Source organism: Panicum hallii, chromosome 2, assembly GCF_002211085.1.
Source record: "Panicum hallii strain FIL2 chromosome 2, PHallii_v3.1, whole genome shotgun sequence".
Classification (NCBI taxonomy): domain Eukaryota; kingdom Viridiplantae; phylum Streptophyta; class Magnoliopsida; order Poales; family Poaceae; genus Panicum; species Panicum hallii.
Window position 1 is genome coordinate 54,924,061 of NC_038043.1, and position 27,328 is coordinate 54,951,388.

The 27,328-nt window shown below is 46.9% G+C and overlaps 6 protein-coding genes across 12 annotated transcripts; 3 read left to right on the plus strand and 3 right to left on the minus strand.

Moving 5' to 3' along the window:
* The first annotated feature begins 1,008 nt into the window (after positions 1 to 1,008).
* Positions 1,009 to 6,027, plus strand: LOC112882836 (developmentally-regulated G-protein 3). Its single transcript, XM_025947993.1, has 10 exons — positions 1,009 to 1,197; positions 2,225 to 2,278; positions 2,556 to 2,729; positions 3,143 to 3,214; positions 3,297 to 3,356; positions 4,145 to 4,254; positions 4,645 to 4,944; positions 5,043 to 5,234; positions 5,318 to 5,369; positions 5,452 to 6,027. The coding sequence occupies exons 1-10, from the start codon at positions 1,156 to 1,158 to the stop codon at positions 5,500 to 5,502; spliced, it is 1,107 nt and encodes a 368-aa protein (XP_025803778.1). The 5' UTR covers positions 1,009 to 1,155; the 3' UTR covers positions 5,503 to 6,027.
* Positions 6,028 to 6,723: 696 nt separating this feature from the next.
* On the plus strand, positions 6,724 to 9,824 carry LOC112879503 (sphinganine C4-monooxygenase 1-like). Its single transcript, XM_025943770.1, has 2 exons — positions 6,724 to 7,470; positions 8,823 to 9,824. The coding sequence occupies exons 1-2, from the start codon at positions 7,231 to 7,233 to the stop codon at positions 9,357 to 9,359; spliced, it is 777 nt and encodes a 258-aa protein (XP_025799555.1). The 5' UTR covers positions 6,724 to 7,230; the 3' UTR covers positions 9,360 to 9,824.
* A 1,278-nt stretch (positions 9,825 to 11,102) lies between these two features.
* Positions 11,103 to 11,959, minus strand: LOC112882914. The gene has a single exon (XM_025948109.1). It carries the CDS (start codon positions 11,836 to 11,838, stop codon positions 11,359 to 11,361), a length of 480 nt encoding a protein of 159 aa, XP_025803894.1. The 5' UTR covers positions 11,839 to 11,959; the 3' UTR covers positions 11,103 to 11,358.
* A 331-nt stretch (positions 11,960 to 12,290) lies between these two features.
* Positions 12,291 to 13,712, plus strand: LOC112882765. Its single transcript, XM_025947911.1, has 2 exons — positions 12,291 to 13,318; positions 13,402 to 13,712. The coding sequence occupies exons 1-2, from the start codon at positions 12,747 to 12,749 to the stop codon at positions 13,601 to 13,603; spliced, it is 774 nt and encodes a 257-aa protein (XP_025803696.1). The 5' UTR covers positions 12,291 to 12,746; the 3' UTR covers positions 13,604 to 13,712.
* A 1,513-nt stretch (positions 13,713 to 15,225) lies between these two features.
* LOC112881874 lies at positions 15,226 to 18,714 on the minus strand. Of its 4 annotated transcripts, none has more exons than XM_025946775.1 (3): positions 18,597 to 18,714; positions 17,510 to 17,922; positions 15,226 to 15,827 (listed from the first exon to the last, which is right to left on the minus strand). In XM_025946775.1, the coding sequence occupies exons 1-3, from the start codon at positions 18,601 to 18,603 to the stop codon at positions 15,504 to 15,506; spliced, it is 744 nt and encodes a 247-aa protein (XP_025802560.1). In that variant the 5' UTR covers positions 18,604 to 18,714; the 3' UTR covers positions 15,226 to 15,503. The 4 variants fall into 4 exon arrangements, with proteins under 4 accessions (XP_025802560.1, XP_025802558.1, XP_025802562.1 ...); XM_025946773.1 differs by having other exon boundaries at positions 15,226 to 15,851; XM_025946777.1 differs by lacking the exon at positions 18,597 to 18,714 and adding an exon at positions 18,068 to 18,523 and having other exon boundaries at positions 15,226 to 15,851.
* Positions 18,715 to 19,450: 736 nt separating this feature from the next.
* LOC112879287 (transcription factor MYB124) lies at positions 19,451 to 24,270 on the minus strand. Of its 4 annotated transcripts, none has more exons than XM_025943502.1 (15): positions 23,928 to 24,270; positions 23,398 to 23,444; positions 23,253 to 23,309; positions 23,071 to 23,143; positions 22,394 to 22,449; positions 22,114 to 22,293; positions 21,835 to 22,019; positions 21,614 to 21,753; positions 21,380 to 21,522; positions 21,122 to 21,309; positions 20,886 to 21,036; positions 20,662 to 20,780; positions 20,359 to 20,574; positions 20,105 to 20,250; positions 19,451 to 19,982 (listed from the first exon to the last, which is right to left on the minus strand). In XM_025943502.1, the coding sequence occupies exons 1-15, from the start codon at positions 24,042 to 24,044 to the stop codon at positions 19,878 to 19,880; spliced, it is 1,923 nt and encodes a 640-aa protein (XP_025799287.1). In that variant the 5' UTR covers positions 24,045 to 24,270; the 3' UTR covers positions 19,451 to 19,877. The 4 variants fall into 4 exon arrangements, with proteins under 4 accessions (XP_025799287.1, XP_025799286.1, XP_025799285.1 ...); XM_025943501.1 differs by having other exon boundaries at positions 20,662 to 20,807; XM_025943500.1 differs by having other exon boundaries at positions 20,105 to 20,574; positions 23,928 to 24,269.
* Between the last annotated feature and the right edge of the window lie 3,058 nt (positions 24,271 to 27,328).

Genomic DNA, 27,328 nt, shown 5'->3' on the forward strand with positions numbered 1-27,328 from the left:
CTCAAATAGTGTTTATTCTTCCCAATCTCTCTATAAAGTCATCAATTTTAGCGGAATAACGCCGGTTTACCTCCCTGCAGTCTGGTCCCTAAAAATTCCTCCCAGGGTTCACTTCTTTCTTTGGCTTCTGTCACAGAACAAAGTCCTCGCTAGAGATAATTTAGCAAAGAGAGTAACAGTGGATGATAGAACCTGTCTTTTCTGTTTAGAGGATGAATCAGTTCACCACTTATTTTTTACCTGTGTAGTTGCTAAACAGATGTGGTCAGCTATCTCCGAATGTCTGAATATTGCTTGTGGTGCTGATTTCGAGTCGATAGCAAGAATGTGGCTTAGTAATAAGAAGTTCTGCATTGTTAATATCTTTACCTCTGCTGCCCTGTGGGGGCTATGGAAGCTAAGAAACTATTTATGCTTTCAGAATGGCAGTTGGAAAGATGTTCAGAGTCTGCTCCGAAGGATTTGTGTGATGGTGGAAGCTTGGAAAATCCTCTGCCCAATGGCGATGACCCAAGAGCTAGAGCTCAGGCTTGGAAGCTTGAAGTCGTTGGCAAAAAGACCTGGAAGATTGGCGAACTAGCTGGTGACCTGAAGGATGAGGTGTTCGACTTCCTCCTCAAGAATGGTGCTGACCTCAACCTGAACGACATCCCTGACAAGCTAGTCCACCTGATCGTCGGAGAAGGCGGCAAAGCAGGTCTGCTACCTGATGTCTCCACGGGAGGGGGTCCTGAAGGGGTTGAAGCAAACTGAAGACGTTGTCATGTTCTGTCGCTCACCTGGGCGTGTAATAGCTTAGTTCCTTTTCAGTTTCTGCTTCCTCCTCTGCCATCGTTTTGGCTGCGAGAACTATGCTGTAACAGATGTTTTTGGTCTTTGCTTTAAGTAATAACTGGAAACTCTAAAATAATTTTTCCCCCTTTGTTACAACGTCCAACGGCCCAACCCAATCGGAATAAACCGGCCCAAGGCCTGCCTTTGGCGCCCCCAAACCTAAACCCTCACCACGCTTCTCGATCCTTCCTTTCTCCATCTCCCACTCCCTCTCTCCGACTCCGACCTCCCTCCCTTCCGCATCCGCACGAACAAAGCCGCGCGGGCGAGGAGCCGACGAACCTCCCCGACCTCGAAGCCTCTCCCCTCCGAGCCGCAGCCATGGCGACCGTCATGCAGAAGATCAAGGACATCGAGGATGAGGTAAACTACTGAGGACCCCCACCAGTTCGAGTTCGCGACACTAGGTTCCCAGGTCCCAGTCATCCGTCGCGATGGCCGGTAGATTTGTGCTTCCGAGCGATTACGAATTGTAGGGTGCTAGAAGTAGTAGCTTAGGGGAAGTTTCGAATTGAAATGGTTTTGATGGAAGTCGCTGTGATTGCGACATGCTGCTGGTCTTGCGATTCGATAATCTTCTCGGTTTGGGATGCGGGAAATACTAATTAGAATAACCCGGTTTTAAAATTTTCCCGTTCCGATTTCAAATGTTAGACTTCACCACGAGGAGCCTGTTTGCGTTTTGGTGCGGTGGGATTTGTTGTGTTCATTAGCTGCGAGCTTGGGATTATCTTAGCTGGTATTACTTCTGAGAAGGGAACGATGTTAACCCTAGTTCCTGGACTTATGGGATTTTTCTAGTGAGATTTGTATGACAGTTTAGTCCGCATGGCATCCCCGCCCCCCCCCCCCCTCTAAATAGGTTGAAATGCACCCAGTCTCCTTTGGATCAGAAGGATTGATTTGTTTGCTGATGAATTTATATCAAGCTGTCTAGAACTTATAAGGCTGGCATCTTCAATTGGTTATATGTGGACTTATGGTCAATACTCAATAGTGGCAAGTGGTGGGGCTTCAACGCAAATCTACCATTTATGCTCTGGCTTTGTTTCTTGTTGTTACATTGTTGGATTTGCTTGCTTTCTAGTATGTCTCTGATGCGAAGCTGAAGGTTTTAGGTCAACACTAATATGTGCGCTGCATAGTTGCAGCTTGTGTTCCATGGTGATAATTTATGATTTCCACTTCCTGCATTTGTTGAATGGGTACACATGTTAGTTGGTATCTCAGTTTTTGAATTATACTTCTATACTTCATGTTTGGAATTGAAAATTTATTCTCGTCAATCTCCTGAGGTCCTATTGCTGTTTTTGAAGGGCTATGATAGGCATATTTGATCAGTTTCTGATCTCTAAACTGATGTTGCCTGCTTTTCTTTGACTATATTCAGATGGCAAGGACGCAGAAGAACAAAGCCACTGCCCACCATCTTGGTCTTCTGAAGGTGGTGTTTAAACTGTCCTCTTATCTTTCTTTCAAAACACTGACCTATGTGATTATCTGTCATGCACTTTATTATATCACATGCTGTAGTCTTCCAGGTTGCCTAACTCCAAAGAAACTGTGACAGTTAAGCTGTTTTTGCAATTCATGTGTTTACAATTATGAACATTCCAATACTAAATATTGTCATTTGATATTTATGAGACTGTCCTTTTGTTCAGCTGTTTTTTTAGTATGTCAACAGAGTTTATTTTAATAGGTGTTGTTCATTTGGCCAGGCTAAACTTGCAAAATTACGGCGAGAGTTGCTCACTCCAACATCCAAAGGGGGTGGTGGTGCAGGTGAAGGATTTGATGTCACGAAGAGTGGAGATGCACGTGTTGGTTTAGTCGGTTTTCCCTCTGTTGGGAAATCAACATTGCTGAACAAGTTGACAGGAACATTTTCTGAGGTTTGCTGCCCCAATTCCTTTTGCTTACGTTTAAGTAATTAATTATGGTTTATCCAGATTTAGCTGCACACCTTCTGTATTAGATAAGGGAATACCCAGTGTCATACCTTGCAATCGCCCTAAAAAATGCCATACCTTGCACAATGTTTTGATTATACCGTATAATCCTATGGATATGCTCCCAAGGACCATGCATACATGTTAGCTTGAGGAAGCATTTAGTCTGATTTTTGTTTCAGTTATACATGCAAATTCTAGATTTAATGGCTTATTCCTTTCATTTCGGAAATTGGAGTTGTTAGAAAAGAAGTCATTTCAGACTTACTGCTCTTCCCGACCTTTCTATGGTCCAATATTTCCTTACCACCATTATGTACTTAATGAATGTTTTTGTTCCTTTTCTGTTTGAAAAGGTTGCTGCCTACGAGTTTACAACTTTAACATGCATTCCTGGAGTCATCATGTATAAAGGTGCCAAGATCCAGGTAATTGTTTTCATTCGGATTGGAAACTAGAAGTTTCTCTGGGCATGTTTGATCTTGAATAATGTTTGGTTGTTCATTTCAGCTTCTTGATCTTCCAGGGATCATTGAAGGTGCTAAAGATGGAAAGGGTAGAGGAAGGCAGGTAATATTTCAAGTTCCAAAAGTTTCTTGGCGCAAAATCTGCCTTGAAATTAACCTGATTGCAAGAAAAAACTTTCCTTTCGCATGGATCAAACTATCCTATCTGATTTATATGGGCATATATGGGCTTAACTGGGTTATTGCATAGTATGCAAGAACTGTTGTATACTTACAATATTTCATGTGATGTTCATATGAACAATGACCATGTGGATATTCTGGAATTCATCTAAGCATCTACCTATTGGACAATCATCTGTGGCTAAAATTCTATACACAATCTCGCACAAGCACTTCTTCTATCAGAACTATTTTTTGAAATTTGAAGACCCCTGTAGTAATCATTAGTATATTTTCACTTTCTAGTTGAGAATGCTTAGCTATACTTTGTTTGGGAAACTAGCTATGTTTTCGAAAGTACCAGTGCAAGTAACTAGCTATGTTCTTTAAGATACCAGAGGCTGAATGAGTATTTGTCCTGGATAGCCTGTGTTGTAATTTAAGTGAGTTTTTCTAGTTTAAAAAATGATAATGTGTTGTCTAATTTGCGGATTATTAATGTTGTGGCATCTGGTCTTATTTACCATTTTACGCTACTATGCTTATATCTTTCACTAAGGATTAGTTTCTATGATCTTACATGCTTTAGTTTTCTCCACACCAGTGCTTCTCCCCCACATAAAATAGTGGCATTGAACACTACTGTCTTAGAACTGCATGTGCTATTCCCTTTTCTATGCATTCTGGATTTTTCATTTCTCCTTAGCTTAATAGTATCTTTGATCCCAGGTTATCAGCACGGCTAGGACATGCAATGTTATTTTGATTGTTCTTGATGCTATAAAACCAATAACGCACAAGCGACTCATTGAGAAGGAACTTGAGGGATTTGGCATTAGGTAAGTTTTCAATAATGATACTTTTGACAACTACTAGTGTATCATACCTGTAGACAGCTTGGACATAGTGCTCTTGTAGTGTTTTCTTTGTTCGCACTTCTATGACATCAACTTGCCATTAGCAGCTCCCTACATTGCTTGGCTGTTTTTCCCTGGGTGTTCCGCTCACATTTATCCAATTGCATCAAGGGTACCCTTGTCTGCTGATTCATGCCAAAGTCTGTGGCTTCCGTGTTATCATGTTCATTTTACTACAATGGTCTATTATGATTTGTGCCCCTTTGCTTTTCTTGACTGATTCCAGTTGTTTTCAGAGTTAATTTTTTTGTACCCTATATTATTACCCACTGAAAGAAGTTTTAAACTCTTTGCTCTTTTCATTGGTGGTAGGTTGAACAAGACACCACCCAATTTGACATTCAGAAAAAAGGACAAGGGTGGAATCAACTTTACATCAACAGTGACAAACACACACTTGGACCTTGAGACAGTAAAAGCCATCTGTAGTGAGTACAGGATCCATAATGCCGATGTGTCCCTGAGATATGACGCAACAGCAGATGATCTCATAGATGTAATTGAAGGAAGCCGCATTTACACACCTTGCATCTATGTTGTCAACAAGATTGATCAGATTACACTTGAGGAGCTGGAAATCTTGGACAAGCTTCCCCATTACTGCCCAATTAGGTGAATGTTTACCTGGTATCTTGCTATGTTTGGTTCTCTTGATTTTCCTGCAACAGCTAAACCACTTTCTTTGTTTTTCTCTTTTAAATTGCTTACAGTGCTCATCTTGAGTGGAATCTTGATGGACTTCTGGAGAAGATATGGGAATACTTGGATTTGGTTAGGATATACACAAAACCGAAAGGGCTGAACCCAGATTATGAGGATCCTGTTATTGTGTCTTCGAAGAAGAAAACAGTGGAAGACTTCTGCAACAGAATCCACAAGGATATGGTGAAGCAATTTAAATAGTGAGTGCAGTCATGTTGAGTCTTTGCAAAATATTTATTTACTCACTTTTCAATCTCACAACAAATGGCACAAAACCTTGCAGTGCTCTGGTATGGGGTTCCAGCGTCAAACATAAGCCACAGAGAGTTGGCAAGGTATGCATTCAGCCAGCATTATGTTGCATTGCGTCAGGTCAGGTGTTAGGTTCCGGCACTGATTCATAACACGTATGTGCAGGAGCATGAGCTTGAGGATGAGGATGTTGTCCAGATCATTAAGAAAATATAGGTATACAGTGGAATGGCAGCTGTTTACAAAACGGGAAGGAGAGATGAGGATTTTGAGTAGTTGCCTCATGGGAAGATCTTGAATGCCGTTTTTGCTTGCTGTGATGGTCATATATCCTTGGTTCACCTATACTGCGTTGAACAAAAGACAATGTAGACATGTTTTATTTTGCCGCAAGTCATGTAGCTATGGTGTTCTCTTTGCTTGGTGCCATGTGGAGTTAGTGAGTCACCAATGTACCAAGTGTCCTGCCACTACCGTCGAACACATGGAGAGATGCTCTCCATATCTTTAGAGGATGATGATAAGATGATTCCTGTACTGCAAAGTGTTCCTGCTTTGTTAGGTGTACCTTTTCTAGTGTATCACTAGTGTCACAGCTTCGTTTGTACGTACATTTTGAAATGATATTGCTGTATGAGCTCATTAGTGGTAGATTCCTTATTATCCTGGTGATGATATGATAAAAGGACGCGAGGATGAGTTGGTGCAGTTAATATTTAGATCTGGTCGTAATTGCAGATAGCATGCCTGAGTTTGTTGCATGTCTGATGGTGATTGTCGTAGTGCTATTTGCTAGCAGTAATTTATTATTATAATTGTTAATGATTTGACTCTGATCCTAATCCTGTGAAGTGTAATGGAGAATTGGAGATGATGGGTTGCGAGGGTCCAACGAAATAGAACATGCGAAGTGTACGGAGTGTTGCATGTGACGGTGCCCTGCCCTATTGTGATTTGCGAGTTGTTAAGGTGGTCGTTGAGGTGGGGTTGCAAGACGAGCTGGACGAGCATGTTCCCCTGAATGATTGGTTTCCGCGTTCTTCGTGTTTATCCGGGCGTAGTAGATCTGGGTTTGGTATTGCCTTTTGTGACTTGTCCTGCCTCGGGAGGACACTGTTCATCCGAGTCATTTGATCCAGTGTTTGGCCCATGTTATCATGGTGGCATTTGACTTGATATAAATATCGCCAAATGGGTATGCCAAATTGGTGACTATCACAACAGTACATTGCCTCACATGGAACATCTGGCTCAACAGGAGAATGTTATGTGCAATGTTAACATCAGGGTGTACAAAAGGAGAAGGGGGCACGTCTTTCCTGTCACTGCTTCACACGTCGTGATTGTCCTCTGGGGCCGTGGGAACTAGGAACTGAGCGTAGCCATTTCGATTGTCTTCCTTCAAGTTCTTTACTTTCTTTAGAAAAATCATTTGGTACCAAAAAAAAACCCCTCAATAAACAAGGAATGTCTACATGCTATGCAATAATTCTTCTACTCTGGCACCTTCCCAGACCGAAAGGGAGGACAGCAGGGCCAAGAGGAAGCTCTTAAAGCGTCAGCTTTTCTTCCATTCCATTTGGTTTCTTGGTTCCTCTGTTAAAAAACATCTTTTGCACATCATTAGCTGATCCTTCTGAGTTCTGAGCAAAAGACAAATCCCTTTTGCGCCCTCTGCTATTTCGCCATTTCTGTTCGTCCCATCAGACCAAATCCCCATCCCCCCAACCGGGCGTGCCGTGTGCATCACTGAACAAGAACACGACCTGTTCCTGTTCCCTAGATCTGCGTGGAGGCGGCGTGGAGCCTGAATCCGGCAAAAGGGTTCGCGGTTGGTTGGCCGGAGCGCCCGAGCCCGCCGTCAAAATCCAAGCTTGCCGCCCGAGCGGCCGTGCGCCGCCGCCGTCTTCCTGCGGTGTCAGGGAGCGGGCAAGGTCGGCGGAGATGGTGCCGTGGGAAGGGTACGTGAGCGACGAGACGATGGGCACCTTCGCGCCCATCGTGCTCTACTGGGTGTACGCTGGCGGCTACCAGCTTATCCTGCACCGCCGGCCGCTCGAGCGGTACAGGCTCCACACGCGGGCTGAGGAGGAGGAGAAGAACCTCGTCAGCCTCCCCGCCGTCGTCCGCGGCGTGCTCCTGCAGCAGCTCGTGCAGGCCATCGTCGCGATGATCTTGTTCATGGTAAGCAGATAGCCGGCTTTGTACAATTGTCAATTTTGTTCAATTGCATCGTTAAGTTCAATTAGTTGTGTTGCCACGGAGATGAACAAAACGGAGGTCAGAATCAGTCAGTCAATGCAGATTACGTTATATTGATAGCCTTCTTGTTGAGAGGTAGTTCATGTCTTACTGACGCGTTGCCAAATTGTTCTTGGTAGCTTTTGTTTTCCACCATGTATGTTTGCAATTTAAACGAATGAACAAATATAGGTGCCACCATGCTGCCATTATTGTCTGAATACAATGGAAAATGATTGACAAGTCAAAAACAATTGGAAACATTTGGAAATAAGGGTCACTTCTTTTGCCTTTTTCATGATGACTCTTAAGGTAGTTTAGGCTGGAACTGAACTGACTGAACAAAGGAAGTTCTGCAAATTAGGGGCTTGGACATGTTGAAGGCAAGCACCTACAGTTAGTATATAGGTTGTCATAGACTCATATCCATATAAGCAGTCTGTTTGCTTTAGCATTTTTTGTACATCGAAGATTCATATGGCAAATATGTTTACTACTATCCTTGGTAAGTGAGTATATTTCCTTCTTTGTTTCCCTTCACTTGGCCTTTGCTTTTCTGCTTCTACATTTAATTTTGTATTTATTACACTGGCTACTGGTTAGCTACTGGTTAGCTAAGTCCATATAATAAATTCCTTTACTATTGTTGTTTAGAGATAGTAGTCTGTACATTAGAGGACTTCCCTGCCTTTGGTTTTATAAACCCTGATGGAAATCGTTTGGAACTGGTAGTTCATTTTTCTATTTCTGTAGTACTGTCTCAACCTTGATGCTCGAACCTTTTACTTTGCATACTTGGACTTGTTTGATCTGTAAATATCCACATACTCTTCGTTCCGCCCCAAGTCCAATTCCCAACCCCTATCTGCAGAAGATTAGTGAGAACTACCAACTATTCCAAAAGCATAATATAAGTCAATAAACTGTTGAACAATGGCTCCTTCATCAGGCCCTTAGCTTGTTAGAGGGACGTTCCTCTATATACTTGTTTGTTTGTGGATGTTACAGTTTTCATTTTTTCCCCCTCCTTTTGGTGTAGACACTGGCTTCCCACTTGTGTAGCCTACCTGTTTATTCTTATCCATTGGTTTTTGCGAACCTTGTGCACTGCCTGCATTCGGCTTGTAGCCAAGGATGGTGGTGGTGAAAGTAGGTTTAGATTATTGTTCTTTCCCTTGTCAGGATGATGAGGAGTTTCAAATTCTATACATGAATTTGTGTTTATTAAATAATTTGAATGGTGACCCCAATCACTGTTTGACTGTTCTAACCCAATTCTACATGATTATTCGCAGGTCACATCAGATAGCTCAGTAACTGTAGTTCAGCCACCTATCGTTGTTCAGATCTTTCAATTTTTAATCGCAATGCTCATGATGGATTCATGGCAATATTTTGTGCATCGCTACATGCATCAAAACAAGTTCCTCTATCGGCACATCCACTCGCAACATCATCGGCTCATTGTTCCTTATGCTATTGGGGCTCTCTACAACCATCCATTGGAAGGGCTACTATTGGACACCCTAGGTGGTGCCATCTCTTTCTTGGTATCTGGTATGACACCAAGAACAGCTGTGTTCTTCTTCTGTTTTGCTGTCCTCAAGACAGTCGACGATCATTGTGGACTTTGGTTACCATATAACATCTTCCAGAACCTGTTTCAAAATAATACGGCCTATCATGATATCCACCATCAGCTCCAAGGCACAAAATACAATTACTCCCAGCCCTTCTTCTCGATCTGGGACAGAATACTGGGGACCCACATGCCGTACAACTTAGTCAGCAGGAAGGAAGGTGGGTTTGAAGCAAGACCGTTGCGAGACTAGCTTGAGCTCAATGCGAGTGTACAGATCTCCAGTGAAAGAGTGAGATACAATGGTCAGCCTCCCTTCACATGATTAGAAGCTCACAGGGGCCCATTTACTTCCAAGACGATGAAACTGTGCGGATGCTGCTTGTGGCATCTTGGTCCAAGCCATATGTTACTTAGGAATGGACTGAAGCTCCTGCATCGCTTGTTCTCCTGCAGTTCATCTAGATGGGAGGGTCCATTTCGAAGTCTGAATGTGTGATACGGTGGTTTGTATGCATGGTACCTGTCATGGTTCTTTTTTTTCCCTTTTTGTGCAGAGCTTCCATTGCATTGCTGTGCAGATAGTGTATTTGGAAATCACACTTCTTTATGTACCCAATTATTCGTGTAATTGAATCTCTGGGCATGACGGATCTGACTTTTACTATACTGATACTGATAAATCATCGCCTCCTGATGGTTTGCAGGCTGGCTCAAATCGCGTTGGTCTGTTTAGGCTTGCTAGCTGCTAAAGCTGACTGGTGGTTGCACATGCTTGCAATGTGTATTGGGTATGCTTCCTGTGCTTGCACATGTTTTCCAACACCCCTTTGCGGACCCATCGCCGTTAACGCTGGAAACTGAAATGGCGAGTCATGCTGGGAAATCATGGGGTCGGGAGGGCGTAAACTTGGCTCCGTTGGTTGGATCGGGAGACGGGGCCGTCCAAGTGTGACGCGGTCGGAAACGTGGAAATCCGCGGCCCATTGCAGAACTGCCCAACTCGGCCTTACTTACTTCCGGCACGGTGAGCTGGGACTGGGAGCCTACCACAGCCAGCCCGTTGGACGGGTATGTCTTGGGCGCGGCGCGAACGGGATCGAGCGGCGGCGGGCCGGCGGCTGGTGGCAAATGGCGCTAGCCGCCGGCAGGGCCGAACCAACCAATGGCCCGCGGTGCGCGGTGGGCTACTAGTGCGTGCCTAGCCTAGCCTAGATGTTTGGAGGACTAGCAAACCCGCGCCGGCGGTGCGGCAACCGGTGGAATGGAAACCACTCGATCGAGGTGCGCGGGCGTTCGGAGAAATTCGGCAACGGCGCGGAGGTGACCGTTTCGCGGGGTGCTCGGCCGGCACCGCCCTGCCGGTGTCTCTCCCGTCGCGCGTCGGCTCGCCGCCGTGCCCTTCCATGAATCACAAGGATGGGTGGTCTGCTGGCAAGCGGCAACAGTGCTCGAATGGAACGGGACTGGATGAACAGTGGATGCCCGTGGGTGCCTCGTGCGGCCGTGGCCATGCATGTCCCCGAGCGGGTTGTTGGCACGTCCGATCTCGCCGTCACCGCTCACCGGCGAGCTGTCCCCGGCAAGGAATCCATCGCGCAGGACCGTGCTTATCCGGCTTCCACTATCGTCATCGCCGGATCAGTGGAAGCCTCCTTTTTATATATAACTAATCGGTGGAAGCGTTGAAGCAATCACGCTTTAACGAGTCCGACAGCGCCAGCGCAGCAGGCTCTCCATTTGCACGACGAAACTTGACGAAATCACTGATAGGATGCGCCTAAGCTCTGGGTTTTTTTTTTGTTGGGGTGGGGGGGGGGGGGGGGGTGGGCGGGGGGGTGCGGGGACGGAACCAACCACCAGCACCAGCCCAGGACAGGAGAAGAGTGTGCAGTCCCCTAAAGGCTAGGCATAAAGCTCAGAAAGCTGACAAGAAAAACACCCAGAAATCTTAAATGACGAACGAGAGTGTTAATCTGAGTTTGACGCTACTAGGTTACAGTAATATGTGTTTAATGTAAGTAGTAAGTAGTAACTATATTTCTCTTAAGCATAGTCATAAATTACAGACAACCATAGCACCTTATTCCCCTCATTGCTGCTAATTTGCTATACGACCCATCTTATAGTTATAGCTAAGAGTAGTATTATATAATATATATTGTGCTGTATACAGATAGTTTTACGCATGAAGGACAACAGCTAAGTGATTCGGATTCAGAGAAATTATTGACCAACTTGAGCATTGGAATTCAGGACCCATGGTGGTGGTGGTCGTCGTCGTCCTGCGAGTAGAATTCCACGATCTCCGACAGGTCGTCAGCGGCCCCGGAGTCATCTTCACCGTCCACCCCCTCGCCGCTGCCGGCGCCGGCCTTGGTCGCCAGCCAGAGCAGGTGCTCGAACAGCAGGACGTCGACGGCCACCGCGACCCCGCCACCGGGGGCACGCCTCCCCGCGGCCGCCAGCAGCCGCCGCACCGGACCGGCCTCCAGCACGGCGGGGTCGACGTGGAACACGCTCTTCGCCCGCTCCCTCGTCGTCCCGACCTCCACCCTCACCGCCGCCGCCTCGTCGTCGAGCGCCCGCGCGGACGCGGAGTCGAGCCGGCGGTAGCCCCCCGCCGCGCGGTGGGAGCGGGTGAGGAACGCGTAGCAGCCGGCGGCCGAGGGCCGCGGCGACGGGGCCTCGTCCGGGGGCGCCGCGACGCCCTGATGGCGGTGGTGCGGCATGGCCGTGGCGATTTGTTCCGCGGGGCGGCGCCGGGAAGAGTGAGAGAGAGGGGGGGTGGAGATGGGAGATGCGTGCGCGCGCGGCGTTTGCGTCTGCCGCCGTCGAGTGGTTTGTGTTGGGGTGTCGCTCGGGTGCTTTTCTTTTCTTGGGCGCGCGAGCCATTTATGCCCGGGACCGGGAGGGAGGAATGGGTTTGGAACTAACGGTCGGCTGATGCGGGAGCCGGGTTTCCTGTCCGGTTGCATTCGGATCAACGGAGGTGCCGTACTGCCGCCTGCATCCGTTACAGGGATTTTCCTTTGTCCACAACGTGAATGTTTGATTCGATTTTATCTGGTAGAACTCTTCACTGGAGTTTCAAGTTCAAAATTAGAACCGAGAATTTCGTACAAGATCTCTCGTGCCCGTTTGTTGAAAAAAAATTATGCGTGTGTACTAAGAAAATCCCCGGAACGATGAGCTACAAACCAACATTTCCTTTAGTTGGGTTCATGTGGAAATGTTCAGCATTCTAGATCGTGGCTGACAGCCTAATCAATCACACTGATAATTCAGTATTCTAATCGCCGGCCGGCACGGCACTACTAGCACTCACCTTCCTCCCTTGTCTTTTCAGAAGTATCCAAGCTTATCACCGTCATTGCAAAACCGGGTTAGCTCTGTGGTTAGCGTCCAACAAAGCCGACATCACCCGTGGCTTTGGTTCCTCCTGTCACTTGGAAACTCTTCCGAAGCCTGTCGGAACGATGGGTCGCCGATTCCCTGTCAGATGTGCAGACAGCTGCAGGAGGCCGCAGGAGCGACCACGTTTGGTGAGCGAATTGCCCGCTCGCGATCCGGCGATCGGCCCGTCTCCAGGTGACGGCCGTCCGTTGGGGTTCACTGACGTAGTAGCGCGAGAAGATCGATGGGCCAGGTAGGTCAGGCCTCGCCGTCCGATTGCGCTTCGCGACCGGCGACCTGGATGCTGCATCGGTTGGTCGGCCATTTTTTTACCAAGCAGCAGCCGACGTGGCGCGACACGTACGCTCGGTCCGGCGGCGGGGGGCTGCTCGGCCCAACGCGTGTCGCCGGACGTGTCCGCCCGCACGAAGAAAGCTCCCGGCCCAGTCCCATGGGGCGCTGGGGCTTCCAGCGCGCTCCCCCCGATCAATCACCAGCAGCCGCGATCGGGGTCCTCGGGGCAATGGGCGGTGGCAAGAAGAAGAGGGACGCGGTGAGAGGTGCCGACGCGGCCGCGCGGCCCGCGGCGAGCTGCATGGCCGCCACCATCGTCGCCGTCGTCGTCCTGCTCGTCGTGGCGTCGGCCCTCCTGTTCCTGCTCTCGCCGCCGACGGCGCCGGGCGGCGGCGGGGCGGAGGGACCGCCCCGCGAGCCGGTGGAGCTGGCGATCGGCATCGCCGGCCACGAGGGCTGGCTCGACGCGCTCCGCGCGTGGGCGAAGCTCGCGTGCTTCAACCTCCGCCCGGCCGAGCAGCGGTAGATTTCGCTGCTGGTTCTTTCGCCTTAGGGTTGTTACGAGATGTGCGCGTGTTCTTCTCACGGCGTTTCTGTGGGCGAAGGTACGACGTGCTGCGGAGCCCGGCGTCGGTGAAGGCGGCGGCCAAGGAGAGCCTGGAGATGGGCAAGGAGGCGGTGAAGCACTCGGCAGAGTCGGCGGCCAGGGCCACGGAGGAGGCCCTGGAGAGGACCACGGAGAAGGTCAAGAGGAAAGTCTCGCTCTCGCGCTCGCCGTCGGCGCGGCGCCGTGATGGAGACCTCTGAACCAAACTTTTTTTTTTCTGTTCCTAAAAAGCTTGAGCTCTGTACTGACCCTGTACTCTGTAGCGTGTAAAATTGTCATGATTGTACTGTACCACGAGTCGACATCGTACTGCAAGCTTGCGACGTGTAATCTTTTCTTTTTCCTGTACAGTGTCTTGCGACGTGTAATCTTTTTCCTGTCCCTGTCGGTACGAGATGTTAACTTGCTGTGATGCAGAACGATGCTTGCAAATTCAGGCAGCCAGTCATGGGGTTGGCATAAGGCTATCTCCAGCGGCATGCGCTAAACCGATCTGTTCTGTATTATGGAGGATGTTGTAGCTCCTCTACCGCTCCACTGATGATCTCTATACCGTCCGGTAAAATGGAGGAGGTGCTCTGCGTCCCGCACAGAGGCGGGCACGACCGGCGTTCTCCATCCTGGTCGCGCGGGAGATGCTGCGGGAGGCGGGAGGTGGGGCGTGGGTGCGGGAGGGGCGCGCGGGCGGAGGGCGGCGGAGGGGCGGGCGAGGCGCGGGCGGAGCAGGGGCGGAGGGGCGGGCGAGGCGCGCGGGAGGAGGGCGGCGGGCGAGGCGCGCGAGAGGAGGGCGGCGGAGGGGCGGGCGAGGCGCTCGGGAGGAGGGCGGCGGGCGAGGCGCGCGGGAGGAGGGCGGCGGAGGGGCGGGCGAGGCGCGGGCGGAGCAGGGGCGGAGGGGCGATGGGCGGCAGGCGAGGCGCGTGGGAGGAGGGCGGCAGAGGGGCGGGCGAGGCGCGGGCGGAGCAGGGGCGGAGGCGCGATAGGCGGCGGAGGCGCGGGCAAGGCGCGGGAGGAGGGCGGCGGAGGGGCGGGCGGAGGGCGGCGGAGGGGCGGGCGAGGCGCGGGCAGAGCAGGGGCGGAGGCGCGATGGGCGGCGGAGGCGCGGGCGAGGCGCGGGCGGAGGCCGACGGAGGGGCGGGCGGAGGGCGGCGGAGGGCGGGCGGAGGCGCGGGCGGAGCAGGGGCGGAGGGGCGCGGAGGCGGCAGAGGGGCGCGGAGGCGCTGCGGGAGGGGCGATGGGCGGCGGGCGGAGGCGCGCGGGCGGAGGGCGGCGGAGGGGCGGGCGAGGCGCGGGCGGAGCAGGGGCGGAGGGGCGATGGGCGGCGGGCGAGGCGCGCGGGAGGAGGGCGGCGGAGGGGCGGGCGAGGCGCGCGGCGGAGGGGCGGGCGAGGCGCGGGCGGAGCAGGGGCGGAGGGGCGATGGGCGGCGGGCGGAGGCGCGGGCGATGGCGGTTGCGGCTCGGGGAAACGGAAGTTGGAAGAATGGATAGAAAATTGAGATTGTGGGGTATAGAAGATGGAAATAGAAGATATCTTTGGAGTTAAGTTTGGTATAGAGAATGAGGTGGATATGGAGGATGGATATAAAGGATAGGATTTGGAGTATATCGCTGGAGATAGCCTAAAGGATGCAGAAATGCAGACGAAAATTCAGCCAGCCAGCCATTGGGTTGGCATACAGGGTGCAGAAATGCAGAAGAAATGTCATGAAAGAAATGGCCACCGTACAATGGAATGCTTCCTGGAGCAGAGATACCAAGCTTGCACTGCACAAAATCTACATCAAAGGGAGGAAAAACAAGGCGGAAGGCAGACTCGTCGAGCAAAGAAGGCAAAAGGGAGGCAGGCTCAGCTACCCAGTTATACCAGGATTAACCTTCAGACAACGGCAAGCAAAACTGCCGGCTTACTCAAGTATTGCATAGTTTAAATTTCCTCGCTCAAAGAGAAGAGAGATTCTCCCCTAGGAAAAAGTAGAAATAACCGTCCAGACTGCAGAACAATTACGGCTACATACCAGGCCTATGAACACAAGAGAGGCACACAGAATATACACTGCCAAGAGAATCCATGCACTTTCATTTTCGAGGATGATAGCCTTGTGCTCATTCAGGGCAGATTTCCCTGAAAATGGGCAGCCTGCGGTGACCAGGATGGTGGGTGTAGAGAGCTTCAATTACTTGCTCCTCAGTTGGCTCTACAGGTTCAGCTGATGCCTGGGCTTCAGGTTTCGACGTTGAAAACTCCGCGTTGGTTGCTGGGAGGACACCGTCTTCTGGTGATCGGGGGTCGGCAGGCAGCTTGATGGAGTTGGGGGAAGGGCCTCGAGCTGCTGCAGTAGGATTATCAGCAGTTGCCTGACGCAAAGGGATGAAAGGAACGCCGTCGTCGAATTCCTGGAAACCTGGTGCACCAGGAAGCCTGCCGGTCTGTGCAACATGTGACAGGTCCATCTGTCAGTATAAAACAATGAAAGAATTGGGTTAAAAGAACAGTGTTAGTTCACATTTTTGCATATGGAACTTTCATTCTCAGTGATGCTGGATAAACACCCTAGGTGCCTACGCGGCCTGTGGTTTGTTAAATGGCGGATGGGAGGACCACCCGACAGCTACATCTTGTGTTGCAAAAGAAATGAAATTTATTCTCCACTATGTCAAAAGTCCTGCCTATCCAATAATAACCACAAAAAATGTCTGCAGTTCATCTATGTAGAATGACCGGAAGGAAACGAGAACAGAAAAAACTGAGCTGAAGCTTAACAGGCTTTGTGTTTTATCTGGTCAGCAAGAATAGCTAGTAATGGATTGGAACATCATCCAAATCTAGTACTTCTATAGGAGAGAAACTACATGATTTTTTCCCCTTACAGCAAGAATGACAAGCAATTATGCACTGAACATAAATAACAAGAGCCAATCCAAAACTACCTTTAAGAGCACAGACATTAGAACAAAATCCAGTTCCACAGTGATGCATCTCTAGAAATGTAGCTATAGCCTATCGCTTTCAGTAAACAGTAGTGAACTAGAGAACTGGTAGTCTCGTCACCAAAAAATGTCTGCAGTTGAAGAAGGAAATGAGAAAAGAACTAGTGCTGTTTCCAGTTATCCACAAGAACATTGCAGTGGAATGTCTATTTTAGCACAGTCCAAGTAAGCCATGTCTTTCTGTAACATCAGGCTAGCAAGAACCTCATCCAAAACACTCTACCATCTAAATTTAAAAGAGAGAACAGTATGGTATTTTTCATTCCAGCAAGAATACAAGCAATTAAGCACTGAAGCTAAATGACTAGAACAAATGCCAAGCTAGATTTCAGAAGAGTGCAGGCACTAGTATAGAAATCTAATTTTACAGTGATGCAACTCTAGAGTATGTAGCTATCACTACAAGTAAACAGTAGTGGACGAGTTATTGCCTAAGATGAAAGCATTATCAGTTCGAGAGATCTATGCAGACACTAGTATAGAAATCTAATTTTACAGTGATGCAACTCTAGAGTATGTAGCTATCACTACAAGTAAACAGTAGTGAACTAGTTATTGCCTAAGATGAAAGCATTATCAGTTCTAGAGATCTATAAATAAGATAAACCAAAGGAACAACTACAAACCTAAAAGGCCTAAAAGATATGAACTTAACTAACAAGAAAATTCAATATGGCATTTTTCATTAGAAACTATGTGCAATGATGACAAGTAAAAGATGTGGGCTACAAGTAGAGTAACATAATACACGGATAATAAAATCACAAATCACTATCGATACATAAATATGGTGGCATGAATCAATCGGTTTGTTGCATTAAATCACACTCAGCAATCCTTAGTACAGCAAAGCTCTACATAATGCCTATTAGCATTTAGTTTTCCCTACAAACAGATTAGGCAATTCCACAGCACTGTCCAGCAGATTTTCATATTGTTTGAGATCAAAAGCAGAAAGCATTGAATCATGCATCCATGGCATTAACTAAACTAGCGGCCCAACCATTACAGCAAATCAGGAGCCATTAGTACTTGATGACCCCATCAGCTAGGCATCTCTGACGATGACAAATCGGACCCGACATGTCAGTGAAACTAGATCTGGATAGCAGCACAATTACCTCACGTTTGGAGCCGTGGCGGCCGCCGCCAGCTGCCCAAAGCCCATCATCTGCCGCTGCGTACGCCGTCCTCGCCTGCGGCGGCGGCGGCGGTGGCGCCGACTGCGGGGAGTAGAGGAGGACACGGCTGTCGAGGTCCGCGGACGCGGCGAAGCAGGCGCGGCGGTAGCGGAGGAGCGAGGCGTCGAACCCGAGGTCCAGCCCGCCCGAGGACGACGAGGAGTACCCGGACACGCCGCCATCCCCAGCGGCGACGGCGTCAAAGGCCGGCGTGAGGTAGGTCCTCAGCGATGGCGAAGAGAGGCGGCGCTGCCGCCGCCGCGCCGCCGACTCGCCCATCCACCTGCTGCCGGGGGTCGCAGGCACGTAATCGAAGTCCATGGCGGCGAGCCCGTAGCTCTCACCCGGAGGACCTGCGCAGTGAATCACGGCAGCTAGGGTTAACGCCCTGCGGGGGCGAGATTTAGGAAAGTGAGGGATTCGCGGATGGGGGATTTGAAATTTGAACCGGAGATTAGGGCTGCTCTTGCGGGCACTCCGGATCGAAAAAATCTGGACCTTTTCTTCTCGGGAAGGCGCACGCGGCTAACGAGGCGGCGGTTGCGGAGTCACGATGAATCCGCGGCGCGCGTTAGCAAGAGGGAATTGGTTTCGCTTGGGGGATTTGGGGGAATGAAATAAAATTCGTAAATTTTGAAGAAGAAAAAAAGAAGTTGGAGAAATGAATGACGAAGCCAGTGTTAGCCGGATCGCGCACACAATGCATCACGAACTAGCAGTTCGTCAAGTCCAAAATCTAGACCAGTGCTTCGCGAACTTGCAGATCAAGATCTAAAATGGGGGGAACATTCAAACGAGTCGTGAAAAAGAATCAGGAACAGATCAAATGCCAGAGAAATGCGGATCCCTCAGACAACAGCGTATCAATCGAGATAACCTTCCCCCCGATAAAACCTCGGTAAGAGCGCATTGATTGGACTAGCTCCGAAGATTTAGCATAGAAATAAACGAACAAGAAAAGCACAGAAAAAGTCCAAACTTCAATCCATGAGAGAGATTGAGACGGTGATATGAGATTGATGCTCACCTTGCATCGTCGGAAGCTTCTAGATGCCTCCCTCGGTGCTTTCCGCTGCTCTCGCCGCAAGGTCACGCAGCCATTGGTGGCGGCTGCTTGTTCGCTTCGGCCGGGCGGGAAGTGCAGACGAAGCGAGCGGATACAAAGGAAAGAGAGGCGGGCCAGGTCAAGTACACGTGCCCCTGCTCCTCGATCCTCGGATACCGTTAACTTGGGCTTGGCTGGTAATGGGCCTACGCTTAGGTTACATGGGCCCGAGACATAGCAGTCCAAATCAATTACTTGGGCTTCATTTTGGCAATTATAATCAGGGATATGACTCCCCACTCAAAAGAAAAATCAGGGATACTCCATCCGTGAGTTTAAAATTTATCTCAAAATAAGTGCACATTTAGAAATGTGACCACCTAACTTTAGTTGTCTTTTTCTGCTCTCTCTCTCTCCTCCCAAAATGCAATGATTATATTTTATAGAGGTATATATATGTAATTTTGCATTAACATTAATATCTTCACTAAACTCTAGAAGTGCACTTATGACTCAAGGAGTGCCATCTATGATTCGCTCGGCTCGGCCGAAGGCATTTGTAACCAGCACTCTGTTATTATCTAGCGAGTCTTTCCCACCCCTCAAACAAAAATTCAGGGACATGACTGGAATTGTTCCTCGTTTTTGCTGTTCATTTTGTTGTTTTCCCTTCCAGAAGAAATATGAAAGAAATACCAGGTTTTCAAAAAAATACCAGCTCCCTTTAGTATGCAACATTTAGTTTTTCAGCATATGGAGGTCAGCTTATGTAATCTTGGTTGACAAAGCACACGATAAGATGTACATATCTGGAGGCCTGGGAAATACAGGGTGTATTCCACTCTGAAAATGAACAACAAAATACAAATACCCAACCGCACATGAGTCATACACTGTATTTAGGTTCAATCTAACAAGCTCAACAAAAGAAACCCATTACATCATCACACTACACACAAATCTGATATACCTCACGCCTAGAAAGAACTACTAGAGTTAATTACACAAAGAATATTACTTATTCTATATTTTGAATACAAGCTGTAAACACTTACACCACCACCACCCTTTTAATTCCTGTATGCTAATGCAACCACACCAATGCATCATTATATACACAGAAAATAAAACAAACTATGAGACCCTTGAGGTAGGCACACTTCTTGCAAAATAGGTATAAGGCAGCCAAACTGTTTATGCTGAGGAGCACAGTAGGCTTAGTATTCCTGACCCTTTGGCCTTCAAAACAGAAGAGGCTTTATTTCAAAGGCTATTAAGAAGAGCCCTCTTGCAAGATGGCTGCTGAGAAGTTTCTGGCCTCAAGCCTGGTGAGGTCAGCTCTAACACAGACAACAAAAAATTCCTCTCCTGAAAAGATTGAGAAATACAAATGTGAGCAGCTTTATCAAGTATTTGTCATCTATACTTCAGCTACGATAATCTTTCCAAATATGAATCTCAAGCACAGGTCAATGAAATCGAAAGCATACACTAGCGGTGAATTTTGGAGTAGGCATGTCGTCAGCATATGGCTGGAATGTTGCGACTGTATGAGCAGGGGAAGTGAATTCCATAGATGGAAGCTTGCTATCTTTCGCAACCACAGCAATTCTTGGGGATGCATAAGTTTCTGCACCTGCTTTAGCTCGGATAACTGTGTCAGCAGGGGAACTGAATTCCATAGATGGAAGCTTGCTATCTTTTGCAACAACAGCAATTCTTGGGGATGCAAATGTTTCTGCACCTGCTTTAGCTCGGAGAAGTGTATGAGCAGGGGAGGTAAATTCAACACGTTGGAGCCTGCTATCTTCAGCAACCTCATTAAGGTTCTCTGGTACTGGTGTTTCTCCATACTCTTTAGTTTGAAAATTTGTTGGAACGGGAGAGGTAGATTCCATGCATTGAAATCTTCTTTTTTCGGCAACCTCGCTCAAATTTTCAGATGCTGCTTTTTCTGCGCCTGTTTTAGCCTCAAGATTTTCAGTGCATTTTCTTTGATGTAGATGAAACAGAATCTGCCTAAGGTATGACAGACAGAGTAGGTTACCTGGTGAAGGTTCCATACTTCCAGAAAGCACATTTCTGCAAAGATTATTATCTTCCATTGTAGCTTGTGAAGGACAATAAGACTGATGATCGTGCACATCAATCTGCCCATTCAGCTCCCTGATCATTGGTATGATACATAAGCATCTGAAACAATATATGTGACCAAAAGGATGGGAAATTATCCATCATGTATTTTTTGAAAATTAATTATCTGTCATTTACCTTAGGTTTTGTTCATCTTCCTCTTTATTCTCATAGGGGTCTATGATAAAATCATCAAAATCTGTTAGAACAGGAGATGTAGATTCCACTTGTTGAAGCCTTCTATCTTCGGCAACCTCGCTCAAATTCTCAGATGCTGTTATTTTTGCACCTGTTTTGACCTCAAAAATTTCATATAATCTTTCTTTGATAGTGCAACAAAATCTAATTAAGTTATGATCGATTGTTTAGGTTACCTGAGCAAGGTTCCATACTTCCAGAAAGCATGTATCTACAAAGACTACTAACTTCTTTGCAGTTACCTACTGTGTGATCTTCCATCATTTCATCAGGGGCCATATTAGATGTTACTTCCATGCTAGCTTGTGAAGGATCGCTACATTGCATATTCTCCACATCAGTTTGTCTTTGTCCATTCTGCTCCCTGTTCATTGATAATGATGGGTCAACAACATATATTCAAGAAAAAGATGAGTATTTATTTCAACATTTACCTTAACTTCTCTTCATCTTCCTCTTTACTCTCATAGGGGTCAACAATTAAATCATCAAGTTCCTCTAAGAGTGAAGCAATTCCAGACCCGCTATTTTCTGACATTCCATTGTCCTCTTTTTTCACTAAATGATGCTGTAGTTGCTGAATAAGTCAGGTATAGAACAGTTAGTTAAGTACCAAAAACTTCACAACAGCAAGTCGGTGTAGACCCCCAAACCCCACACACAAATACCTGCCATGCTTCATCCATGCTTTGGCTTGTATCCTCATGATTAATTTTTGTTGCAAGGGAGCAAAGCAAATCAGCTTGCTGCAATAAAATAGCAACTTTTGGATCATCCTTCTTCATGAAGTTACCCTCCTGCTTCACACCTGAAATTATTCACGTGGAAGTGATTCAATCACAGACATACAAGTAAAAAAAAAAGTTCAGAATCAAGATAATAGACTTACAGTGTTGTTCTGGACCAAGTAATGTTTTTGTGGTTGTGGCAACAAGATTTTGGGATTTCACTGTATTCAGATTTTGTTGATTATTTGAAGAAATGTTAGCAAGAGGTTGCCGGGCATCTTGTTGTGTGCCCTTTTCCTGTCCAAATAATATCATATTTGGTACAATGTTCTCCTTCAAATCGGAACTGCAAGACGTAGTAGCAAAATTAAAATAAAAAAGGTACAAAAACTGCAGCCATTAAGTTGCTTACATACAAGTGCTGCTGGTATTTTGTATACCTTATCTGCTTCATGGGCAGCGAGGAGCCTGCTGCACCAGGTGTCACACATCCTGTTTTTGTGAGAACCCTCTTTGCATTTGTGTTCGAACATGGTGTACCATTTTCTTGGAATGGCTCGTCATCCTTGGCCCTCCTTTTGCATAAAGTAGAAAACCTATTCTTCACTGCATTATCAGTTCTGTTGTAGATAAAAACAGAAAACAAGTATAAGTTTGCATGTCTCGTTGTTTATCCTTTGTTTCACCTTGCAGGAAAAGTAATTAGGAAGGAAAACCCACCTTCCTGATACAACCTTAGCAATTTCAGTCCACCTGTTGCCTAGAAGTTTTTGAGCCTGCATAACAATAACAAGCAGATACAATTCAATAGCAAGGACATACACTCACGAGGACAACTGCAAAACAATGAGTACAAGAGGTTTCTAATTTCCACACGCCAACATGGCAAATTTATCATAATACAAGGGTAGAAAAACTAAACGATTGGAGATGATATTACAGTCATCAGATAATATTATACAATCTATAAACAGCGTATGATCCATGTGTGATGTGTCCTGGTAAAGTACAATACAAACACATTGGAAACTTGAAATCAAGCAACAGATAGGCTCCAATCAAGAAAAGTGCTAAACTCCACAGTCATAATCATTTCTATTGTGCAAGAAGCCAGTAACGTAATGCAAGGAGGGGATGCTCTCCACACGTTCACCTCAAAAATAAATTAATCATTTCTTTTTCAACTGTAGAAGGTCACTAATGAAGTAACTGATAGAAGAAATTAATCATTTCTATTTCAACTGTAGAATATCACTAATGAAGTAACCTCGATTGGTAAGGCTAAGATCTAACTTCTATGGAATTATAAGCATTCGATGCGACAGTTTCTAGTTTCAAGTAAATTCACTGCCCAGATCTAGCAATTAAGCTGCTATTTGAAGACATCAAGATCTCACCTCACACAATAGCATATCCTCTTCCCTGGACCACCCGCCTTTCTTGCACTCTGAGTTCAAATAATTGTACCATCTGCAGCAACAACCAAACAAAAATGGAATGAAACAAACACCCAAACAATGTTAGGAACCTGATAGTTCCAAATAATGTTACTCATCTATCAGAAGAAAATGGTGTGCACCTTCTCCTGCACTGCCTGGCCGTCTTGTCCTTGAATTGCGCCGCTATAATTGTCCAGCTACCCAAATAAAAGAAAAATCCAGTGATTGAATGAACAAGGCAACACTGAGGCAGTTACGTGCGACGAGTTGAGCAAGAGTGCATACTTATCGGTACCATGATGCGCGATTTGAGCACGAAGCACGCTGTCCTCCTACAGGAAGAAAGTTGCAAGCATCAGAATGAATTCAATCCTAGAAGAGATCACAGAACCAGTCCAGTGTAGCATGAAGAGCATCGGAGGAGAACAGAGGCTTAAAATTCCAAACATTTTTCACAAGGCAATAGAAGGTTAAGTAGGATTCACACCGAAGGAAACCTACTGGTGGTCAGGGAAAGGGAAAATTCCTTCATCAACAGTTAAAATCAGGTACGGAATCCAGGAACAAAAGAGAAAAATCCCATTCTGTACGAATTACTCCCAACAAGTGAAAAGCCATATCCCGTCAAACAGAAAGATGCCCAATAATTGCTTCGTACATGGGTCCGATCCCGAACCCGAGGCACCAAAATTGGGGCAGAAAGGCAGGCACACGCACAAAATTCTGCGAACTATTCCTCGAAAAAAAATCCTGCGAATTGCGAAGCACGCAAACAAGGCCCACATACGAACAGGAGCGCTTTCACAGACACACACCTCGGCGCTCCAACTGACGATGGTGCGGTCCTTCTTGGCGGAGGCCCCCGGCGCGGCGTCCGGCACGGCCGCCGCGGCGGCGCCGGAGGAGGAGCTCAGATCGGGCCCGGTCGCCATGGCTCGAGATCCCGCATGGTCCGCCCGCGGGCCCCCGGCGACGTGCGACGGCGACTGGCGGGCTCGGCCGGCCGGAGCGAGGCGGTCCGGTGGCCGGCTAGGGTTTGGGGTTTGGGCGCCAACGGAGGAAATTTTGAACTTGGGGCCGGAGGAAGCAGCCAAGGGAGGAGAAGAGAAGAGGAGGAGAAGCGAAGGGAAGAGGGTGACGGCGGACGAGTGGATGGGGAATATTTTTGCAGTGGAGGTGGGTTTTAAAAGGTGGACGGTGGCGTGCGTGAAAGGAAAAGTCCTGTTGGGAACTGCAACTGCTCCCACGGAACGGAACGGAACGGAACGTTGAGACTGCCTGGCCTGTGGACTTTTGGAGTTGGACTGCTGCAGAGTGAAGCGAGACGCCGAGACTGACAGTGTTTATGCCTCCTCGCTGGAACACGTGTAGCAGAGTACGATGAGAGAAGGTTTTGAAGGTTTGGTGCTTATTTCAAATTGATTGTTAATGTAGAGATTTAGATTCTGGACTCTTGGAAGGACGTGGGTGTTTTGGTAAATTAAATACTTCCACTAACCAAACCAGACTTAGTATTTACGGAAAGAAAAAGAAACCAACAACAAAATAAGTTGTAAGCATGTTCGAGATATATGTTTACATACGTGTGGTAGCGGCTATTTTTATATTACCATATTTGATCTGACCGTAAAGATTGTATGGACACGAATCCGATACCGTTACTGCAACCTCATGTTTACACAACTGGAAGCAGTAGCGGCTATCTTTATGTTACCAATTTTTTTTTCAATCATAAAAACCGCATGGATACAAATCCGGAACACCAAGCAATAGTCCTTACCGCAGGTAGCTAATTTTCTTGTTCTCCTTTCAGTAATAGCTTTTTCTGCATCCTGTTCGCGTAACTAATGGTAGTAGCAATTTGTTTTACGTTACCATCTTTATTCCGATCATTTTCACACATCTAATTTTCTTGTCTTGCATGTGAGAGCAGTTTTTTAGCTACTTTTAGCAATTGTTGACATGATAGAATTTGTTGTGCACATATAGTCCTCCTTTCTTTTCCTTTTTTTATATCACTCGATGAATTGTGTTCACATGAGTTGCATCTCGCATGCTTCCATGCAATAGCCCATTTGGCGAGAGGTGAGTTCGTGTGTGACTCTTTTTATGGTGCCACGCTCCTCCTACGTTTGAACTATTGTTTGATGGTACTGAAGGCTACACTACACCCAAGCATACGACTCTTGTGAGATTGATTCATCGTCGTGCACTGAAAAAGATACTGCAGTCACCTTCTTTCAAATTTGAAACTTGAGTTGTAGTCCTTATTTTCATCTCATCAGCTAGCTTCCACCTTTAGCTTCACTCTGTGATATTAGCCGTGTAATTGCTAAAGTATAAAAGCACATGTATTTTTTTTTCTGTTTTTTGCAGTTTTGCATTACACTAGTCCAACTGTACTAAGAGAACGACGTCTGCATTTGCATTCACCTATTGGTCAGGCTGCCAGGTCACTTGAATGTTTGGATCACAGGGCTAAACTTTAGCCCATATACATCGAATGTTTGGCTACTCATTAGAAGCATTAAACATATACTAATTGCACAGATGGAGGATAATTTGCAAGATGAATTTATTAAATCTAATTAGTCCATAATTCGACAATGTGGTGCTACAGCAAATATGTGCTAATAATTAATTAATTAAACTTAATAGATTCGTCTCGTGAAATAGCCTTCATCTGTGTAATTAGTTTTATAATTAATCTATATTTAATACTTCTAATTAGTAATCAAATATTAAATTTAATATAATATGTACTAAAGTTTACCCCTTTATCTAAACACCCCCGCGGTGGCTTCATTTATTGGCTTCTCCCATGTCCCATGCAGCCAAGTGCTCTGGCTCTGAAGTCTGACAGACAGGCGAGTGCTAGTACTATAGTAGTAGCCACTAGCTAGAATTTGGGAAATTCCAGTACGTAGGGTGTGTTCGTTTCCCAGGGTCTAAAGTTTAGAGGTGTCGTATTAAAGAAAATCTTGTCATTTAGAAGTATTAAATAAAGTATAATTACAAAACTAATTACAGAACCCCAGGGCTAATTCGCGAAACGAATCTAATGAGGTATATTAGTCCATGATTAGCGGATGATTACTGTAGCATCACTGTGGCAAATTATGGATTAATTAGGCTCATTAAATTTGTCTCGCGAATTAGGACCCACCTGTGCAAAAAGTTTTATAAACAGATTTTATTTAATACTTCTAAATAGCAAGATTCTCTTTGACGTGACGGGTCTAAACTTTAGAGCGGAGGAAACGAACGCACCCGTATGTTGGAGGCTACTAGGAATTGCGAATAGTAGCTGGAAAATTCAAAGCGACACGTTGACGTGAGATGCCTCGTCGCACCTGCCGTACCCATCCGGTTGTCCCCGCGACTTTTACGCCAATCGTTTGAAAAAAAACACGGCCGGTAATTTGAACAGCTAAAAAGAGCATTTGGAGTTTGAACCGAGCATTTGCAGTCGGGTATCCTAACTGGTACCATAGTGGTTAGTGAAGGTCATAACTTGTGCACTATCTTCGTGAGTGATTGCGACGCCCTGGCCATTCGTTCGGTTCCAAGCGGCTCATTTGTCGTTTCAAAAGGAGGGTGCAACGGCTAATCCAGAAACTCCGGCCACCGTCACTGTCAGTTGCCAGGATTCAGTGGCTCCGGAGCACTAGTGCCTAGCGTGACCGACTGACCATTCACCCTTGCCTACTGGCTACCGAGGGCCTGTTTAGATGGACCCTAAATATTATAATTTTTACACTCTCTCTCCATCACATCAATTTTGAGACACATGCATGGAGCAGTAAATGTATGTAAAAGAAATAACTAATTGCACAGTTTAATTGTACATCACGAGATGAATCTTTTGAGCCTAATTAGTCCATGATTATATAAAATTTGTCAAATACAAACGAAAGTGCTACAGTATCACTATTGCAAATTTTTTGCAATCTAAACAAGGCCTGAACAAGCTGCTCCCATTTGCTGCTCTCACTCTGTCAATCACAGTACGAAAATTTCTCAGGAAGCGGCGGCAAATGGGAGCAAAGGAGACGGGACGTCGAAGTTGAACGGAGGTACTTGTAGTAGTAGCGTCACTGCGTCAGGCCGTCAGCTTGGCGAAAAGCCAGGTGGCGTCACTGCGATTGCAAAGCGGCCGGCTTTGGATAGGAGGGCAGCAGGACCGCAGCGCAGGACGGACACTGGGGTGCATGTG

What these genes read in the sequence shown, in the direction of transcription:
- LOC112882765 (XM_025947911.1), top strand. Translation starts at nt 12,747, where the DNA reads ATGGGCCAGGTAGGTCAGGCCTCGCCGTCCGATTGCGCTTCGCGACCG. An exon ending in CTCCGCCCGGCCGAGCAGCG is followed by an intron (nt 13,319 to 13,401) that starts GTAGATTTCGCT and finishes CTGTGGGCGAAG; the next exon opens with GTACGACGTGCTGCGGAGCC.
- LOC112882836 (XM_025947993.1), top strand. Translation starts at nt 1,156, where the DNA reads ATGGCGACCGTCATGCAGAAGATCAAGGACATCGAGGATGAG. An exon ending in TCAAGGACATCGAGGATGAG is followed by an intron (nt 1,198 to 2,224) that starts GTAAACTACTGA and finishes GACTATATTCAG; the next exon opens with ATGGCAAGGACGCAGAAGAA. An exon ending in ACCATCTTGGTCTTCTGAAG is followed by an intron (nt 2,279 to 2,555) that starts GTGGTGTTTAAA and finishes TCATTTGGCCAG; the next exon opens with GCTAAACTTGCAAAATTACG.
- LOC112881874 (XM_025946773.1), bottom strand. An exon ending in GCCACGGCTCCAAACGTGAG is followed by an intron (nt 15,852 to 17,509) that starts GTAATTGTGCTG and finishes TTATACTGACAG; the next exon opens with ATGGACCTGTCACATGTTGC.
- LOC112879503 (XM_025943770.1), top strand. Translation starts at nt 7,231, where the DNA reads ATGGTGCCGTGGGAAGGGTACGTGAGCGACGAGACGATGGGCACCTTC. An exon ending in TCGCGATGATCTTGTTCATG is followed by an intron (nt 7,471 to 8,822) that starts GTAAGCAGATAG and finishes GATTATTCGCAG; the next exon opens with GTCACATCAGATAGCTCAGT.
- LOC112879287 (XM_025943499.1), bottom strand. Translation starts at nt 24,044, where the DNA reads ATGGCGACCGGGCCCGATCTGAGCTCCTCCTCCGGCGCCGCCGCGGCG. An exon ending in ACTTGGTCCAGAACAACACT is followed by an intron (nt 21,754 to 21,834) that starts GTAAGTCTATTA and finishes GAATAATTTCAG; the next exon opens with GTGTGAAGCAGGAGGGTAAC. An exon ending in GAAGATGAACAAAACCTAAG is followed by an intron (nt 20,808 to 20,885) that starts GTAAATGACAGA and finishes ATATTGTTTCAG; the next exon opens with ATGCTTATGTATCATACCAA.
- LOC112882914 (XM_025948109.1), bottom strand. Translation starts at nt 11,838, where the DNA reads ATGCCGCACCACCGCCATCAGGGCGTCGCGGCGCCCCCGGACGAGGCC.